The 19967-nt window shown below is 37.0% G+C and overlaps 1 protein-coding gene across 9 annotated transcripts in view; it reads left to right on the forward strand.

Annotated features, from left to right (window-relative positions):
* The window catches only part of LOC127657924 (VPS10 domain-containing receptor SorCS2-like), a 221697-nt gene that overhangs the window by 56126 nt on the left and 145604 nt on the right, over positions 1-19967 (forward strand). For all 9 annotated transcript variants that reach the window (XM_052146921.1, XM_052146930.1, XM_052146966.1 and 6 more), the window contains exon 2: positions 11843-11910. In XM_052146921.1, the coding sequence (XP_052002881.1) occupies positions 11843-11910 (68 nt within the window). The remainder of the gene's footprint in view (positions 1-11842; positions 11911-19967) is intronic.

Below are 19967 nucleotides of genomic sequence, written 5' to 3' on the forward strand. Positions count from 1 at the left end.
TTAAAACCTAGCCTGTCCTTCATTTATCAGATTTGCTATCATCCCCTCTTGAATCATTTCTTTAGCAATTAAAATCATGCTTTATTTCAAGACAATATCCCACAATTGGTTCTCTATGTTTTGCATGTGTGTGGTCTCATTGTGTCATTCATATTACTTTAGCAATTGTGCATTCTTGCAGAGTGATTTATTTTGATGTCTAGCTTTGTAAGTACGACTTACATTACAGAACTGGTGAATTATTTCTCTTTCATTCTTCATAATGCTTGTTCTCCTCCTCTCTATCACTTGATTTATTTCTATTCAATGTATCGGCAAGTTCATTGCAATGTTGAATGGTCAAATGAAGCCAATGCTCTGTGCAGTCATAGTTCACATGTGGTATGTTTGCCATGTTGCCTTTTTCAGTGGGGCCTCTTGTGACAATGTGTTTGTCCATTCAAGGCTTGTCACACACTGGTTGACTTTTCTGTATAATAAATGCCACCAACTGGCTGAGAAATGGCATTCTCCCAAAGAATGAGCTGCAAGCTTAACACTTTGAGAGAACATTTCACATATTTCAGGAAAATCTTGCACTTTCTCAAAGGGATTCCTGGAAAATAAAATGAACAGACAGCTTCCTGAGCAGTCAGGGAAAATATGAGTTAAATAATACATTTCAGTATCCTCTCTTTCTCTCTTTGGCTTGGGAAGCATTTCAGGCATGAGAGAGAGAGAAACATGCAGCATAGCTAGTAAGCCAGTAGAAGGAGAAAAGACAACCGCAGACAGAGATGAGAAGGTCATGCGGTTCATCAGTGGCCTCCTTGTCTCTTACTCTTGCATCCCTACAGAAACCCCATTTATTCACCTTTTACAAAGCAGAAACCTATCTAATGGATAGTTCAACATACCTTCACCAACATGAGGGTAGTAAAGTAAATGATGACAGAATTTTATATTTGTGGTGAACTCTTTTAGGTTTTTTTTTCAGGGTTGCAAGTGCTTCATATTAATGAAAAAAGCAAAAAATCATTAAAAAACACATCAAAAGAATCAACTGAACTTTATAGTATCATCTATAAACCCAACGTGATCTCATGAGTATTCAAATGTATTCTTATGTAAAGTGTTTCCTTACATCTGCATAGACACTAAAACATACAATACTGGCATAGTGATAGCATCAAATTTCATTTGGTGAACTTTAGAGATGTGCCAATGTTTATAATTAAATAAGAGGATTAGGGTTTGGTTTAGGGGCAGGTGTGGGATTAGTAGCTCAAACATTTCTAAAAAATTTTATTTTGCTACTAAAATTTGTGTCACTGCACATTTGTCTGCTTATACATTTTATATTGTTGAAAAGTGGTTATGTTTAGTGGGTTGGGGTAGGGCTACAGGATCTAAACTATTTATAAAATGTAAAAAATGTAAGTATATACTGTTGAAGTCAGAAGTTTACATACACTTAGGCTGAAGTCATTAAAACAAACTCTCCACTCCACAGTCTTCGTATTAGCTATATAAAACTATAGTTTTTGCAAGTTGTTTGGGACATTAGATTTGTGCATAACATGAGTAATTTTTCCAACAATTGTTTACAGACAGATTGTTTTACTTTTAATTGACTACATCAAGGGTTGGGGAGTAACAGTATACATGTAATGGGAATTAGTGTTGTCAAAAATACCGGTACTAAGTCGGTACTCAAACAAAAAAAAATGTACGATACCAGAATTTCTGGAGGTACCGGCGGACCGAGTACCGGGTCTTCCCGGTTCCCAATCAGAGTCGGGAACGTTCGAACGCTCACAACAAGCAAAAGATTAGAGGAGTCTCAACTTAATCTTGTCGAAAAGAAAAGTGGAAAAAGCCAGGTTTGGAAATTCTTTGGATTTGAGGCTGATGAAAAGGGAAACATCATAGATCAGCAAAAACCTATTTGTAAACGGTGCTTTCACAATTTTCTGATGAAAGGAGGAAACACATCAAACGTAATAAAGCACCTGAAAGACAGACACCCAGATTTATTCAAGCAAATAAAGCAGGTGAGTTTAAAAGCATATTATAATTTGCATTAGGGCTGAAACGTTTAGTCGACATAATCGCCAACGTTGAAAACAAAAAATTGTCGAGAACATTTTTCATTGTTGAATAGTCGTTTGATCTCATTTAACGTAACATGAAATCACATTAAACTGTAATGATGACACGCGAGAGCATCACTACAGTTCACGCCTGACGGAGGAGAAGAATTACACAGATCACAGTCCAGATGATTCATCTTATGTAGATCCAAAGTATTAGGGAATTATTAAAAAAATAAATAATAATAAATTCAGAATAAATTTAGCTCTTTAAAGGAAACATGCGTTACATATTAAATGCAGTTTTTTAATGCGTTATAGCTTTATTAAAGTTAAAATAATACAGAAGCAGCTCGTGTTAATAACTTTAAACTCAGAAACTGGCATTTCTCTGTGTGGTCGGTGCCTCTTCTATGAGTTGCGCAAATGTCCCGATCTAAGGGGGAGAGAGGACGCTCATCCCTTGAGCACTGATGCTTAATGCAGCTAGATTAGAACGCGATGGCTCGCGACTGATTTAATCATAATATATGTCACTGTGCATTTGGCAAAACAAACATAAAATTGGCAATATGCAGCTTTATTAATAAGAGAGCACTTTGCACATTAGTTTGGAAATTGTTTTTTATTCATTCTATGGTATGCTTGTTTATTTATTTTTTTTAGTACTTGGTAAAAACTTAAAGTTAAAGTTTAAGCAAATCTTATATAAGTGTTCAAAAATACTTTTTACAGCATGTATTCTGTAATCTGTAGTGGAATACATTTCAAAAGTATCCATCCCAACCCTAACTATATCACAATTCCAGTGGGTCAGATATTTACAAGTTAACTGTGCCTTTAAGCTGCTTGGAAAGTTATAGAAAATGATGTCAAGCCTTTAGGCAATTAGCTAATTAGGTTCTGATTCTTAATTTGAGTCAGTTGGATGTGTACCTGTGGATGTATTTTTAGACCCACCTTCAAACTCAGTGCCTCTTTGCTTGACATCATGGGAAACTCAAAAGAAATCTTAAAAAAAGACTTAAAAAAAAAAACAATGGTGGACCTCCACAAGTCTGGTTGAACCTTGGGATCAATTTCCAAATGCCTGAAGGTACCACATTCATCTGTACAAACAATATTACGTAAGTATAAAACACAGGACTATGCAGCCATCATACAGCTCAGAAAGGAGATGCATTCTGTCTCCTAGAGAGGAACATAATTATAAAGTGCAAAGTGCAAATCAATCTCAGAACAGCAAAGGATCTTACCCAAGTTCAAGCCAATGCTACCAAATACTAACAAAATGTATGTAAACTTCTGACCAAGTGGGAATGTGATGAAAGAAATAAAAGCTGAAATAAATAATTCTCTCTGCTATTATTCTGATATTTCACATTCTTAAAATAAAGTAGTGATCCTAACAGAACTAAGACAGGGAATATTTTCTATGATTAAATGTCAGGAATTGTTTTAAAGTATTTGGCTAAGGTTTATGTAAACTTCTGACTTCAACTGCAAATATATTTATAATATAAATAATTTGTATTTTTGTATGTGTCTAAAGCTGTAAATGCATAAAAACAAAAAAATTAAGATGCAGTCAGTGTGTCCATGTTGTACTTTTCAGCATCCATCTAAAGTAATGTACCAGTATATACGTTTAAATGTTACATACAAATAGCTAAGTATAATATTGAGATCAGACTAATAAACCAAGCAATTAATGCTTCCATACTGTAGTTTACATAATAATTTTTAAGGGTTCACACTGTCCTGTGTGCCTGCAATCTGTCTTCTTCTCTAGTGGACTCTTTTCACATACAGTATACGGTTTGAAATGTGGAAGAGAGTGATAGCAGGGTAAACTAGTGGTGAATGACCACAGCAAATATAATCTTTGCTTACCCTTTTCGCCCAACAGCAAAAGAAAAAGCTTTCCAAAAAAGTTACAAATAGAGAGTGGTGGATTACAGCAGTCAGAAGAGAGAAAGAGGCCAAATATTCTGTCACTCCTTCAGCAGCTATATTAGAAACCTCATCACAGCTGTGCTGACTAATTTTTTAAAACTTTTTCCAGGGTAATATAATGCCAAGTATAATGTTATAAATTTAAACAAATTAATTTAAAAAAATGGCAAAGTTTTAAAAAATTGCAAGAAAAAGTTTTGCAAGATTTATGCTCCTAAATAAGGTGGAAACGCGTCATCTCAGTCTGTGAAAAGGCTCCATTAGTCCCAGATTTATGCAGTCCATAAAAGAGACCCTGCAGAAGCCCTATCCGAAGAACTGTACTTGCTGTCTTTCAAGAAAATTGCAGCCTTTCTCATCATGTGATGCGCTGAAGATATTTCAAGACTGAGATTTAGTTGTAGCTAAAATCAGCTTGCCAAGCTGATATTCTGGGATGAGGGCCAGTTTGTTGGTAAATGTATTGGGATCACAGCGCTTTTCTTCAAAAGGTCTCAGAGAGAGATAGAGTGTCTGTCTGTTACTGTGCTGTCAACTGATTGATGGCTACCAGTCCTCCTGTCTCTATCGCCATTACTCACAGCCACAGAAATCGTTTTCCACACAAGCAGAACTCCTTATCTCACAACTGAGCAGTTGGAGCAACAACGTCTTGGCCTGCCTTTTCTACAGTGACAAGATTATATGTATTTTATGTCACTGTAAAAAAAACCTGATAAATTATTTATGCATAAAGGCTTCAGCGATGCAGCCTAGAAAGGCTACAAGAGGTATTTTTTATTCTTTTCATATCTTGGCAACCCAAGTCTTTGTGTGTAATACTTGAGGCATTTATCTGCTTTTATGCAGGACAGTGATGGTGACAAATCCCAGGGATCACTGCTAAAGTTTGTGGAAATCTTCACTCTCGTCAGTTTAATGCTTTTAAACACACACAGTCCTGCTAAAGGAATAGTTCACCCAAAAATTTAAATTCAGTTATGTACTGAAAATGCACTCAAAAAAATATTTTAGCCTATTTTCAAGGTTTATCCATGTCAATTGAATAAAAAAATTCTATCTAATTGAATTGCCTATTCTTTAACTAAATAAAATGTATAAATTTTACAAAATGCAAGTTTCATTAATTACATTTTCTTCAAGACTATTCAATTAAATTAGATGGAAATGTGTTATTCAGTTGAAATTGATAAATCTTAAAAATAGGCTAAAATATTATTTGAATATGAATGACTTTTTTTCAAAAAATGTAAGGCAGAATGCTTCTTTCTTTCATACAATGAAAGTAGATGGTGACCAAAAAAGTTACAAATAAAAATAAAAAACAAAACCTAAAAAAGCATCATTAATGTAGTCCTTACAACTTGTTAACTATATTCCAAGTTTTCTGAAGCCATATGATAGATTTATATGAAGGACAGACTGAAATTAAGCTCCTAGTCAATGAAAATCATGCTGGACAGCTGTGGTCACCATTCACTTTCATTGCATGGAAAAGAGCAGCTTGGACATTCTGCTATAAATAACTCCAGAGAAAATCATAAGGGTGTTTTTTATTACCATGCAAATACTACAGGTTTCGAAACACATGATGGTGGCTAAAAGATTACTTACATTTTTGTTTGAACTATTAGCATTTTCCACCACCTAAAATGGCGAACATGATGGAAGTGATCTTTGTTTAAAACCTTACTTTTTCACCCCAGGCAACTTGGCCTGTCATCAGTCCTCTGGAAAGTTGACATTTTATCATTTAAATTGTATTGTTTTCCGTAATTGGACTTCCTGTGCTCTCGCTGCAACCAGAGAATGGATATTAAGGAAGTTATCACTTTCCCTCACTCTGAGCTGATGTCTGCTATGTTTTTACTCAAACTAAAGTGTGTGATGATTATTCTTTGATGCTGATATAAATATGATAATGAGTTCAGTGTGCTTTGCTCCATATTTATCCACAGTTGTTCTTGTCCTCAAACTACATCGTCTGTGTTTGCTTTATGTCAGTGAGTGAAAGGCTTTATTCCTAGTACTTCGTTAGTGTTGTACTGCAGACAGCTGGGTGCAGACACACTCTTTCCAAAGGCCACCATCTGACGCTCATACGAGGGCACTCGGCCCCCTGGGTAGACTGTGAAGTGTGCTCGCTGTGCAGCCTGATGTCAATAGTGTGTTTTAACAGAGCCGTAATGTGCTGCGAATCACTGCTGTATTAGCTTCAGCTCAGTGAACATCGCTGGTGTAACAAAAAATACAGGATTTGTCCAAATGGAGTCTGCATTGCTCAACAGGGCAACATTGCCACCAATATTCAATTAATGCTGGTAATGACACTTTCTGAACTGTAAAAATGTTTTGTGATGTAACCTAAAACATCTGCTTAGTATGTTAACATAAAAAAATTTATAGATTCACATAGATAACAAAGAAAAGCAAAATATAATATACACAGAATCAACATTTACCCCTCCCATCCCAACCCCCAACCCTACCCTGACCCTCAACAACATCCCTGTGGTCACATATGATTATAAACACACACACACACACACACACACACACACACACACACACACACACACACAAATATATATATAAAAATCACACACATTTAAAACTAAACTTCTCCCTCCACTGCCCCTCCCTGAGAGCACTCCCCCTATTCCGATCAAACGAATCCCAATTCCCCAGCCTTCTACATGATGCTTCCTCGAATGCCACCACCCTCCCCATCTCCGTGCACCATTCTTGAAATGAGGGTGCTCCAGCTGACTTCCACACCCTCAAAACTATTTGTCTCCAATCATAACACTGGTTAGGACACAATTTTGTATGTGTTTATCCCCTATATTGATGATCGCCCCACCACATAAAATACAGAGTCTAGGGCAAAATTTAATTTGAGTGCCGAAACATCACACATAAATCTCTGAACCTTGTTCTTGGATCTTAACACACCACCAAAAAACATGGGTTGTGTCTCCATCTTCTGATTGCCATCGCCAGCAGGTGGGTGTGTCTTTAAAACCAAGCGTATACAATCTAGAAGGGATTCAATAGAATCAATGTAAAATCTTACATTGCATAATGCGAACCCTTGTATCTCTAGATGTAGACTTGACATTTTTTAGAAGTTTAAATATTTCTCCCATAATCTCTTGACAGAAGTTAAAGCTCCATCCCCCAGACTCTGAATTAACAGGGAGTAATACACTGATACCTCATGACCTTTTCCAAAAGCAGTAATCACTGGTTCAGGGGGGTGTATGCTACTCCCAAAAATACTACAGAACAGGTGGTACGGCTGTAAATACCTGAAGAACTGAGATCTGGGAAATCACAAAATGTTGAACCAAATTTTCAAAGGATCTCAACACTCCACTCTCATACAGGCCACCAAGTGTATTAACCTCCCACACAATCCACTCTGACCAGCAGAAAGGGGACTTATTCATACGTATTATAAAATTTTGGGTTCAGCCATATGCTCAAGGCAACAATTAAATACATTTCCTAATTAAAAACTCTGGATATTTTTGTCCATACCGAGTGCAAATGCGAGATTACAGGTTGTAACTTCTCTGGTTAGTTTGATAGAAAGGTTTTGCAAGGGCAAAATAGGGGCAAGCACTTCCTGTTCAATACAAAACCATGGAGATGCTCTCTCAGGTGACCAATTAGCAAAATGTCAGACCGAATGCATAATAATAATTAAAAAAAATCTTGGGTTGGCCTAGCCCACCTTTGTCAATCGGCCTATGCAATTTACTGAAATGTAATCAGGGGCGTTTACCATTCCAAATGAAGGACTTCGCTATACTATCAAATTGCTTGAAATAAGAGAGGGGGAAATCTATAGGGAGAGACTGTAGCAGGTAGTTGAATTTTGGAATACAATTCCAATGTATTTAATTTGTGTCAATTCTCTGAGGCCATCACACAACATTGTGCTTCAGTCCTGCCTTGGTACTGTTAATATTCCCTTCCAACTCGACGAGTTCTTGTGCTTTGGATTATTTGGTGAATGAGGCACACTGTTTGATCCGGCCCCTAAGAACCACCTTAAGTGCCTCCCAAACCACGCCCACAGAGTATACTGAGGACAAGTTTGTCTCCATATAAACATTTATTTTCAGATAAATGGAGATTTTGAATTTTTTACATATATGGAACATAGTGCATCGAATCTCACAGGTTTATGACATTAATAGTATTAAAACTAGCAAAGTGCACAGAGCTCACCGTTCACACGTCCGAACCTTTCATGGTGTCCATGTTCCTCCCAAGTGTTAAAATTTTAATTAACACTGTTATATAAGTTGACTTAATCAACTTGACAAATTAGGTTACACAAACGAAAGTAATTTTTATCAGCTTAGATTAAGTAGAACTACATCCTTGAGTTAACAATTGCTGGTTTCTTCAGTGTGTGGTTTCTGTATTGGAAAAGCACAAATTCAATGGTTTTCAGTATGTTGGGTGAATGGGGGAGAAAACATATGTGAAGATAATAGATCTTCTAAATACAGCTGTGTTTGCAGTAACTCTTATTTTTTTCAGTATTCCCAGAGTAAGAGACAGATTCCTCAAATAAGTTACAGATCACATCTGCTAAATAGTTATGTTGCTGACAAATTATTGCATGAAAAGCCAAGAGGATGTTTGGGGGCTTGAGATGCTTTTCAGATATGTGTTTTAATGATGGAAGTTGATGATGGACAATGTTAGGAAAGATAGAGACAGAGATGGAGGGAGAAAGAAAGCAAAGAAGCCTGAATGAGATGTGGAAAACTCAAGAAGCACACACAGTTATGATAATGATTAGTCAAAATTAAAGCATAATCGTGTAACTTTTTAAGCGCTATTGTACAATACTCTCTCCTACCCCAGCTTAATATGCAGAGCTAATAAGGAAGCCATTCGTACTGAATGTTAATTTCCTTAAAAACTGAAAACCGTGTCACAGTTGTACCAGGGTGGTTGACTAATCGACTAATCAAACAACTGACTATTTGATTAGTGGGGTTGACTACTAAAATGTATATTTTTAGTGGCGATGGTTTTAATGAGACACATTTATCAAATTAATTGAGAGATGCATATTCTTAGAGTGTTTTGTGCATGCTGACTGTTATTCACTAATAAGCACAGCTGATTATTATAGTTTAGTCATGCCAACACTTGTGAATGTGGGTATGACATATTGATAGGATATTTGTCTTTGTAGACTATAACTCCTTTCTTTGGCATGATGTGTACAACATAGGGTGCAGGGTGCTGTTCTTCTAAAAAAAATGGAAATATTTTTTAACAACAGCACACATTTAATGTGACCTAAAATGTTACTTTATTTGTCAGTAGGAGTCATCCTGATGGTGCACATTGGTTGTCCAAGAAACTTGTGGATATGAATCTCTCTCTGTAACTTATATTACACAATGTTTAGAGAAGCTGAACTATACAAAAAAATGTGTGAGAGCAATCTCTTTGCCATATAAAAAAATAATTGTCAAATTGTAATTTTTATATATTTTTTTTGTTATAATTAAAGTGCATTCCTTACTGAATCCTGGAGAGCAATGGCTAATAAATTATTCTGGCTTGAATAAAAAAGGACCTTTGAAAGCACATCAACCTATAGCTGGAATCAATTTATTTTTAATAGACCCACTTTGGGTATAGCAGTTCAAATTGAGTTTTGCGATGACTCATTGTAGAAGCTTAAAATATTTATTTGTTCATGACCAACCTCGATACTGTTAAAAAGCCTCTGCTTTTTGGCTCAAACCCTTCTGACCTTTAGCACTTCTGTCACTTCTACAAAGGGAGGGCAAGCCTGGGGCAATGCCTGTCTGCCAATCCCTAGAGCAGAGCACCGAAGCTGGCCCAGTCCACTCACTTACTTCCGCATTCCAATACCGGCCTGTCAATCACTCTGCGAGTCCCTGAAACTATCTGACCTTTTTTTATGGCAATGCTTTTCCAGTGGGCTTTGCTGTCAGAGACCCACAGAAGCTGTGGAAAAAGATGAAGGACTCATGCATACACAAGTCATCCCCCTGCACTCACACACTACTGATTTGTTACTTCAGACTCAGGTGTCCTACTAACATGAATAAAATATAGGAAATACCTTAAGGGATACACCTCACCCTGCCTTTTATACCTCAGACAGACAGACCAAAGCAAGGAATATTTTTTGTTCATATGTGTACGGGTTATGTCTTCTACTTGTGTTGTTGCTACGTTTTCTTTATCAGTGGTACCCTACCCTATTGCACAAAAGAGAAAGCCATGCAAAGCCCATTACATAAACAGTAAGATAATACTATAGGATTAAAAAACTTTTAGTTTTTAGTCAAAATGCTTCTTTAAACAGGCTGTAGAATCACATTGCAGAAACAATCATGTGGTGGTGGTGCAGTATTCTTCATCTGTATTGTATTGGCTTAAGCAGTTACTGACATAAGCATTTTTTAAGGTTTTTAGCTTTGCTCTTGCTAAAATGCTTTGGCAGGTAACCTAAAAACTTGCTTTTTTTTTGGTAACATTTACATTAACTGGTTTTATTTCATTCTAAAATGTTTTTGAATCTGACTAAATTTGGTTACACAAATCAAATGTAGTTTTAATGTTTAGATAAATTAGAAATGTATCCTTGAGGTAACAATTGCAGGTTACAATTGCCATTTTTTCAGTGTTCCACATACAACATTCCAGTTGTAGCATACAGAAAGCAACCAATATAATGCAGTATTTATCACATCTGACACGGATTGGATATTGTTGCACATAAACATAAAAAAGCATAAGATTGTATTTTTGCGGATCCAATATGAGCCACTTCCAAATGTTGTTTTAAATCAGACATATATTTTATCTGATATCTGGACATATGACCTTCGCCTAAACACTTGTATCCAATTCTCCTTATATTTCTGACATTACTGTCCACTGAAACATAATTGTAATTTATGTCTGTACATATATAACAACGTTATTCTGGAGGTAGAAGATGTCAATCAAGTGTGAAATGTCATGCACTCATTTTACAGCGAGGAGACAATAATCAGACTAAAAACATTTAAAATAAATATAAGTATAAAAGCATAAAACAGGTGAGAGCCCCGTATGTTTATCAGAAAGCTTTACGATACACTTGAGGCAGATTTTGTGCACACACATTTTAACTTAATGTAGAGGACATAAGTGATATTTATTTGGTTGAATTGCATGTGCAGATTTAGCGAAATGCAGTTTAATAAAATGTGAACCTCTCCAGAATTTCCTGAAGGAAATGTAAACTTCTTTATGGAATAAAAATAATTGTTACATTAAACTGTGTTGTGCAAATAAATGTGATCACAGTCATGTGACAGATGAGATTTGTTATGAAATTACTCGGATAAGGTTAGGAATGCATGCTTGATAATTCTTACGTATAAATCGTGGAGGGAGCTGTCTTTGAAGAATGAATGGTTTTCTTCTTGTTTATCAATATTTCCTAGAAAAAAATTGCAAGTAAAATATTGCCATGTTTGTTGTTCTAACATTGCTAGATAGTACTGACTAACAGCCTAGTGCGGCTTAGCATTTAAATGCATGTCGTTTAGGACTTAAGTGAATGTAAACAGGCAGGTCAAAAGATCAGATCTGTGCATTTAGCCTAAATTAAACCTAAATTAGATATTTTTGTAATAACTTGTGCTTTTCCTAATACCACAAACACATTGTGCTGCTGTGTTAGTCTGTGGAATTAGATACATGCAGCAGTGTCTCATAAAACTAAAATTAAACTTTTCATTTTTTCTTCATAGGTCATCCTCATTCTCACTAAGTATTACCATGCAGATTCCAACAAAGTTCTTGAGAGTTCCCTATGGAGGTAAGTGAAAAGATCTTTTCCTGCTTGGACAGAATTGTGTACTGGCTACACAACTGACTTGAAAATAAAATGAGTTCAGTCACAATAGAAGCACTTTTGTCTAAATGATGGGTAATTTGATGGTGGGGTGGGGGTGTAGAATTCCCTCTAGGTGGATTCTAAGATAACAATAGTCAATTTGAAATTCAAATAATGTTTTCTTGAGATACCCCTGACAATTTAAGCCAAGTTATTGATTTATTTTATGCAAATTTCATAACGTCATAATAAAAGGTCCTCCCCTGGAGGAACTTGTATTATGAGGCACGAGGTCATTGATAACACATTTTAATGTCACATTAGTTGTGGTTTTACATGTAGCATCCTCATATTTAAATGCTCCATTAAACACCTCCCACAGCAGTGTGGCAGGGGTCTGAATGTTCGCAAACAGTATACAGTTGCATGGTTGTTCAGGACTTCCTTATACCCCTAAACGAAAAGTGCAGAAGAACTTCTCCGGAAGTACACTGGGGCCTTTATGTGGCTTTATTTCAGTTCAGATGCTACTATAGAAGATTGCTGCGTATGTAGGCAGAACACAGCCAGAGGACGAGGAACAAGTCATTCTGGTGGCCCCCTACTGGCCCACTCAGACTTGGTTCTCGGATCTCGTGCTCCTCGCGACATCCCCTCCCTGGCGAATTCCCCTGAGGAAGGACCTTCTTTCTTAGGGACAGGGCACCCTAAGGCATCTGGCATCCGCGCCCAGACCTCTGGAACCTCCACGTCTGACCACCCCCTTGAGGGTTCGAGCACACTTGACGAGAATTGTGGCATCCTCGTGGGCACTGGCAAACAGCATCTCCCTTGGGCAACACCCAATACCTTTACTAGATTTTACAATCTCAGGGTTGAGTTGGTTTCATCCCGTGTTCTATCAGGCCCGAGCCAGTAGAACTCGGTAACGCGGAAACAACTGACCGGGTGTACCGCTTGCATCTAGTGCCTGTCCCCTCCACTGAGGTGATCAAGTGCGCTCTTATCCCAGGAGACCCCACTAACTCGGCTCCCTGGATGACTCTTCCCTAGCTCTCTGGTCTGCGAATTCAGCGGAGGAATTCCCCGACCAGACCCACTATGGGTACTGCGAATACTTTGTACTGGAATAGGTGCTCCACAGGATGGGCCACTAAGTGGATTAATACCCCTGTGTGTATTTTCCACGGTACGGTCCCCTTACGAGTGGACCCGCAACTCCCTTTGGCAGTCCCCGCTGTCCCCTGGTTGCCATGTTGTAGCAACGTCTCCCTCGCAGCAGGTAGGATCTACCACCACGCCATTTCCACATGTGGCCTGAAAACCCATGTGATGTAGTTTGCCACTCTTCTGTTCCCTGATGGAGGGAACGAGACGTTGTGTCCTTCCGGCCACGACACTGAACCGAGCCACTGTTATGGCCGAACCTCATTCTCGACTCCTCAGGGCAAAAACCTGAACGGACAGACGCATTTCCCTCTCTTTATACCCGTATGTCCGGGGGCGGGACATGCAAATTTCTCATTGGCCTTTTCTCAAGTTCAGAGATATGCGAGGCTCTCAAGAGAGACCCCTAGTGTCGCTTCTTCGACACAAGGTCTCGTTCCCTCCATCAGGGAACAGAGGTTACAATAGTAACCTAGACGTTTTTACCACTCTATGATGATTTAAAGTAATATATGCAGTAGAAAATGTTTAATTGGTCTTGTTTAAAGATTATGAATTCATGATGCTAATGTGCTAACACATGGCCATAATATGCACCATTTACACTCTTATTGTAATTCATGATGACACTGTTTCAACTGCAAAGATGGTTGTATAAAAGAGTGTTAATGTGCAGAATACAGACAAAAGAATGATGATTAGAGAGTTGCATATCTTACTTTGGGCAGATGAAAGTATTTGAGTAGATTTTATTCCTTTTATAGACTAATTAAACAAAACAAAAAAATAGATTGACATAGTCTTGCACACCAATGTGTTCACGTTGAATACTGACTGAAAAAAGTAAGCGAAGTAGTAAGTGGAGCTTCAGGTCACATCTACCGATGACGTGGACTATTAGCAGCAAGAATGTGTTTAGCAGCCGGTTAGAAGTTTTCCTAAAAGTTCGCCCAGGCGAGCTGTTCCAAACCACTTAGTTAAATACAAAAATACCATCTGTTTGGCCAGATTTTGTTCTAAATTACATCATACCCATTCGTTCTTCGATTTCGTATGAAGTATATCTGGGTCTTAAGAGAGTGATATATATATATATATATATATATATATATATAAGAGAGAGAGAGAGAGAGAGAGAGAGAGAGAGAGAGAGAGAGAGATCTCTTGTTTTGGTGTCTACTTATTTTGGGGGTGGGGGGGGCAGGGCACCCAGCACAACCTGCGCACCCAGCGCCTTTGCTGTGAACTTAGTTACTTAATTAGGATTGCTGAGGGCTTTTTTGGACTATGTGCTAATTGCGTCACACTTCCCACTTATTAGCAGCCAACCCTGACCGTGTAATGACTGCCAACCAGGTCCTTTGTTTGTTTAGCATTGTTGTTGTTTGTGGCTATATAAACCTTTCTGGGTTACGCAAATTCAGGCTTAATGGATATTCTATTGTGATAGAAGCATTGCTGTTGTTTTAGATTATTTTTTATAACTAGGTTTAAAGACTGAGGTCACTGGATTGTGAAAAGGAGATGGAGCTAAAAATAAAGTGCCTTATATGGAATAATTGATGGCATGTTTGTTCCAATGCTCTCATTAGACTGTCTGTCTGAGGTTGATATGAGGGTGGCATTAATTTTACATTGGGGCCTCAGCATGTATCAGTTGCACAGCTGCCAAATGACCAGGCGGAATGCTAAACACTGTCTTTTTCACAGCTAGTGCCTCAGCATTACTTTCCAGAAATGCACCAAATGTTAGGGCCGGCAAAGAAGGCAAACCATAGAAATGTACACTAGAGGAGATGGAGGGAGTGTATGGTTGTTTATGTCTTAAAGGAAATAGCACAAGACTATACTAGACATGTGTTTAGGCTGGTAGGGTATCTCAGTGGCAGGGAGCAACCATCTGGATATTTCTTGATTGCATGAAGGCAAAATTACAGTGCACTGCTTCCTCCTACAGTCAAATCTTAACTGTACTTCAAACATCTTCATGGCCATTTTTGTTTAATTATTTGCACCTTCACCCTTTGCCTCATAAGGATATCATATTAATTATCCACTAAGAGTCACCTTCCTTTGGGTGTTGTATCTGTCTTATAAAAAAAGACGCACATGAGTGGCCTATGTTTGGTGCTTGTCCAGAACAGTTGGTGAAAATGGCCATTCCACTCAATGCATCTTATACAGTAAAAATGTTTATATGAAACAAATGGCTCTTCTAAAAAAAGAAGAATTTTACTTATAAGTTAATTCTTCTGTTAATTTATTCATGATATTCATTTGGCCAGTGAATATCAGACTTCAAAGACTGGTCCATCATTAAGCAGTATTTCTTTATGACACTCAGTAAATTATTTAAAGCCTTTTGTTGATGATTTAATTGTTGTTGCTCAGCTCATAAATTATGCACTGAAATTATGATGAAGTGGGTTTCATTCAAAGACACAAGGAGCAGATAAATCAAATTAAATAGCAGATTTAAGTCACAGCACAGGACATGAGGCTTCTTACTTGTCTGGTTAAAATTGGGCATGATCAGTATTTTAAATGAAAAATCCTGTCATTTGTTTAGCAAGACAGTGGCTTAAAGGTGTATGGTACAGAAAAGCTTTAAAAACATGGCAGAAACATTCTTTGCAATATTGATTAATGTTGAGCTATAAGAAGTAGATGATCTGGTGCAACTTTATAAAGAGCACAAGTTCCTGGAAATAGCAAAGTAAAATTAACAAGATTAATCCACTTGATGGGATCATTTTATTTATAGACCTTCATCAGGGTTAAAAGAACACACAAAAAAGTAATTTTACAATTTATATATTTCAGTTTCATAACAAAATTACATGAAATTTAACTGAATAATATTTAATTGAACAAATGTAACACTTTACAATAAGGTTCCATTTGTTACAATTAGTTAATATATTAGGTACTAACAATGCATTTATTAATCTTTGTTAATGCTATTTAAAAAAAAAATAATTGTCAGTTCATGTTAGTTGTAAAGAGCATTAAAATATGCAACTTTTGATTTTAAAAATGTATTTCTATATGTTGAAATTAACCAAGATAAAAAATGCTGTAAAAGGATATAAGTACATCTTAACTAATGTTAACAAATTAAAACTTATTGTTAAGTGTTACTAATAAAATAAAAAACCTAAATATTAAAAAAATTCTTACGTTTTTGAACGTAACAATTCAGTTTAATGGAATTTTATTATGAAATTAAAATGCTTAAATCTTGAAAATAGGCTAATATATATATATATATATACATGTTCAAAATTTTCCTGTTTGGCTGATTTGTTTCTTGACAGTCCTGGCGCCATGAGTGGGCATTGGGGGGCCTGGCCCGCCCTGTGAGTCACTAGTGCCCGCCCTGGACGATCCTGTCTCCCTTCATCAACTCTACGTCACGTCTCACATCTCATTTAATCGCGATCTCACAAAGCTCTTTTATTATGCAGCATGCAGAATTCAGCACTGAACAAAAACTCCAACGTTTTGAGCGGTGAGTGGATTTTGTCTGAAATGCATCTGATTGGCCATTGCGTTTTATAAATCAACACATATGTCTGTGATTGGCTACATTGCACAACGCTGCAAAAACACGTTATAGGCTAATGAGAACATCTACTTATGCTTTCGATCTGTAAATCGTTATTTTGTTTAGATGTTCTTATTGCTTTTGTGCAATAGATGAATAACAATTTATTTGTTTTTGGATGTTTTATTTAGATAGGGAGTCCCACGAATCGTTGTATTCTCCCGCAACCCATTACCGCCCGCGCCCGCACTTGACCATCAAATCTAGTCGTAAATGTTAGTAGTCCCACGGGAGTCGACCAACCACCAGTCCTTGCTTGTTTGCACTTTTATTTATATTTTTTTATCAATAGGCTACTGTAACTTTCGTTACAAGTTGGTAAGTTGTCGTTTTGTATATACATGATGAATAAACTCCTGAATAAAAATAAAAATGTGTTTGGTCTGATTTAAAAAATAATATTTTTAAATGGATTTGATTGGTTTGTCGATAGTGAGCGCGGGAATATTTGTTTGTGTACTAAGCATAGTAGTGCTTAATAACGATAGCTGTTATTTTTTTTTTAAACAACTATGCTGAGCTATTTCGTGTGACAGTTACCATGGATATACGGCGTTTCTTTAATCAAAGACCACCAAAGTTGGCACAAGAGAGCAGCGAGGTAAGGGGAGAAGACCCAGGGTGTAGCAGTTCACAAGAGGTCGATCCAACTCCCAACACTGCAGAAGCTAGCCATTCCAGCGATACTAGTTGATCTAACGTTACTTGCCAAAGCCATAGCCTCAAGCACGGCCACAGGTGGCAGGCAGTTGACTGTGAGATGCGTTCTGTTTCTGCTGGGATCTTTGTTTTAAAATAGAACAAAAAGTCACTATTGCATCTAAAATGTAAGTGACTTAATATGAATTACTTGTTTATTGAACTGTCGAAATCAGTGTTACATTTTCAATCGTGATGGTATTCAGCACTTGGTTGTATGGTGTTGCTTCATGTTATAAATATAAAAACTAACTTACACATTTTGAATTTTTACGCAGTATGCTAACTGAGTTTCTTTGTGTGAGCTGCAGTTAGGCCTATTTGTTTCATCGAGAGGCTGCGCGAGCCTAAACAGCACAAATCTTTAGCGTCAGTTATGAATTTGAATAGCGTCAGTACATTATGTAACAGGCTACTATCGATCATTATCATTGTATCATACATATTCAATTCATAATCGGTCATATCATTTAATGTTATTATGCAATTAGGGAATTAGGTTTATCTCAGTTGTGCCCCCCTGAAAAAAATTTAATGCCCGTCCGTGAATTTGTGTCTGGCGCCGGGTCTGTTTCTTGAGGGTGCTGAGAATCGCCTGCTTACATGTGTGAAGCGACTGAGACATGCCGTTGTGTTACTACAAAAATAGACCGGTGCAGCAGGCACTTTTGGGCTCATCTTGTTAAAGTGCTCGCATGTTTCATTCTCCCTCTCTCTCCTCAACAGTTCCCTCTAACTTTTAACTGTCTTGTCTAATTAGTAAAAGGCAAATATTAATAAAACTAATATCATATATACCGTCTGCAAATATGCACATGTCTCATTTAAACGGATGTAATAAACCAACCTCACACACATTCAGCAGATCCAGCATCCTGTGGAGTGCTCATAAATCTTCCTCTGAAGCACGTATGCTAACAGTCTCTCCTCTACTGTTCCCTGTAACGTTTATAATGATAAAAGGCAAATATCAATAAAACTTGTATTATATACCATTTGCAAATATGCAGATATCTCGTTTAAACATGTCATTCACGAACCTCACGAAAATTCAGCGTTTTCTTCCCGTCAAGCGCTCATTTATTCTATCAACCAGAATTAAAAAAACTTCAGGATCAGGATCAAAAGATTATTCTGGTTCACACATCACAACAGTCAGTCCAATCCAAGCAAGCGACCCAGGCCTTTTAAACTGTCCTGTGATTGCTGCTTGCGCTTGACCCGTACCCCATGAGTTCAACTTCAAGGCTGTCCCCGAAACCAGGAAAATGCTGCCTCCGAAGGATGTATATGGCGGTAGGATGAAAACAGGATGCCTTAAGAGTTCCATTCATTCAAAACAGATGTCAGTTAAGGCATTAACTGATTAGGCAACAAGGTAGAAAGTCAGCTGCCTATGTTTTCAGATGCAGCCCAAGGTAAAAGCATGTCATGTGTTCTATAAGTAAATGTCATATTCAATATGCACTGTATGTACAATTGGTTTGATTAGATATTTTTTGAGTAAATGCGAATGTGGACATGGTTGCGGGACTACAGTGTGTACTGTTATTTCCTTCTTCCTAATATATTAACAATTTCTTCATGTGTAAATAAATTACACAAATTTGATGTCTAAATAGATATATAGATATAAACTGCTACCTATCATTTAAAATACAATTTAATTTAGTAGTTTTGTGTGAAATTAAGTAAATATAGTGCTAAATAAGAGTTTATATGTATATATTTGTCTAGCAATTTAATGTTTGTTATTTACTACATTAAATTGTGTGATATATCGGCATTGTTTCGGCCTATCGGCCACCCTGCTCTCTGGATATCGGCATCGGCTTTAAAGAACCCATATCGGTCGACCACTACAAGAAAATATGTCACATACTAATTAAAACACACCAATCCAATTCCACCAGTTACAAAAAAAAACTAATTTATATGTGTAGAAACCATTTTTCACAATGGATGCATTTCTCTGCTCTTATTTGTATTATTCTTCATATTTTCCCTCAAAACCGTTTGGTGCTTTCATTCCTCTGTTGAGAGGTCTTGAATGTCTAAAAAATAAAGGTTCTGTAAAACTAAAAATCTTGTCCCCATAAATTGGATCGAATCTGGGCCATCATGGTATGTAAGAAAGAAAGACAACAAAGCAGATACAAAAATACCAGTGTGGAAAGGGTGTATGTTTAATGTAAGTTTAAATGATCTCAGATCTGATCTGATCAGATCTGTGTTGTTTTGAAGTTCTTTGAATATTCTCCTTGCGTATCAACCACACTCTTTTTGCATGAGATATTAAGTAAATTATGCCAGTCTGATTAAGTAGGAAGACTACTCGCTTTGAACTAGAATGAAATGTAAAGTCAGCAACTAGACATGCAGTTCTCTGCTAGCAGCCTGTAGCTTGCTCTGACTTGTGTTGCCTGTTTTAACCATTTAGTGTTCCATTTCTGACAACACTCTCACCAGTAAACATTTGCATCCTGTCAAAATAACTTATAAATAACATATTAATGTTTCATGATGCTTAATTTGCTTATGCCTATGGACAAGCCCAATCTGAACA

Source organism: Xyrauchen texanus, chromosome 2 (genome assembly GCF_025860055.1).
Source record: "Xyrauchen texanus isolate HMW12.3.18 chromosome 2, RBS_HiC_50CHRs, whole genome shotgun sequence".
Classification (NCBI taxonomy): domain Eukaryota; kingdom Metazoa; phylum Chordata; class Actinopteri; order Cypriniformes; family Catostomidae; genus Xyrauchen; species Xyrauchen texanus.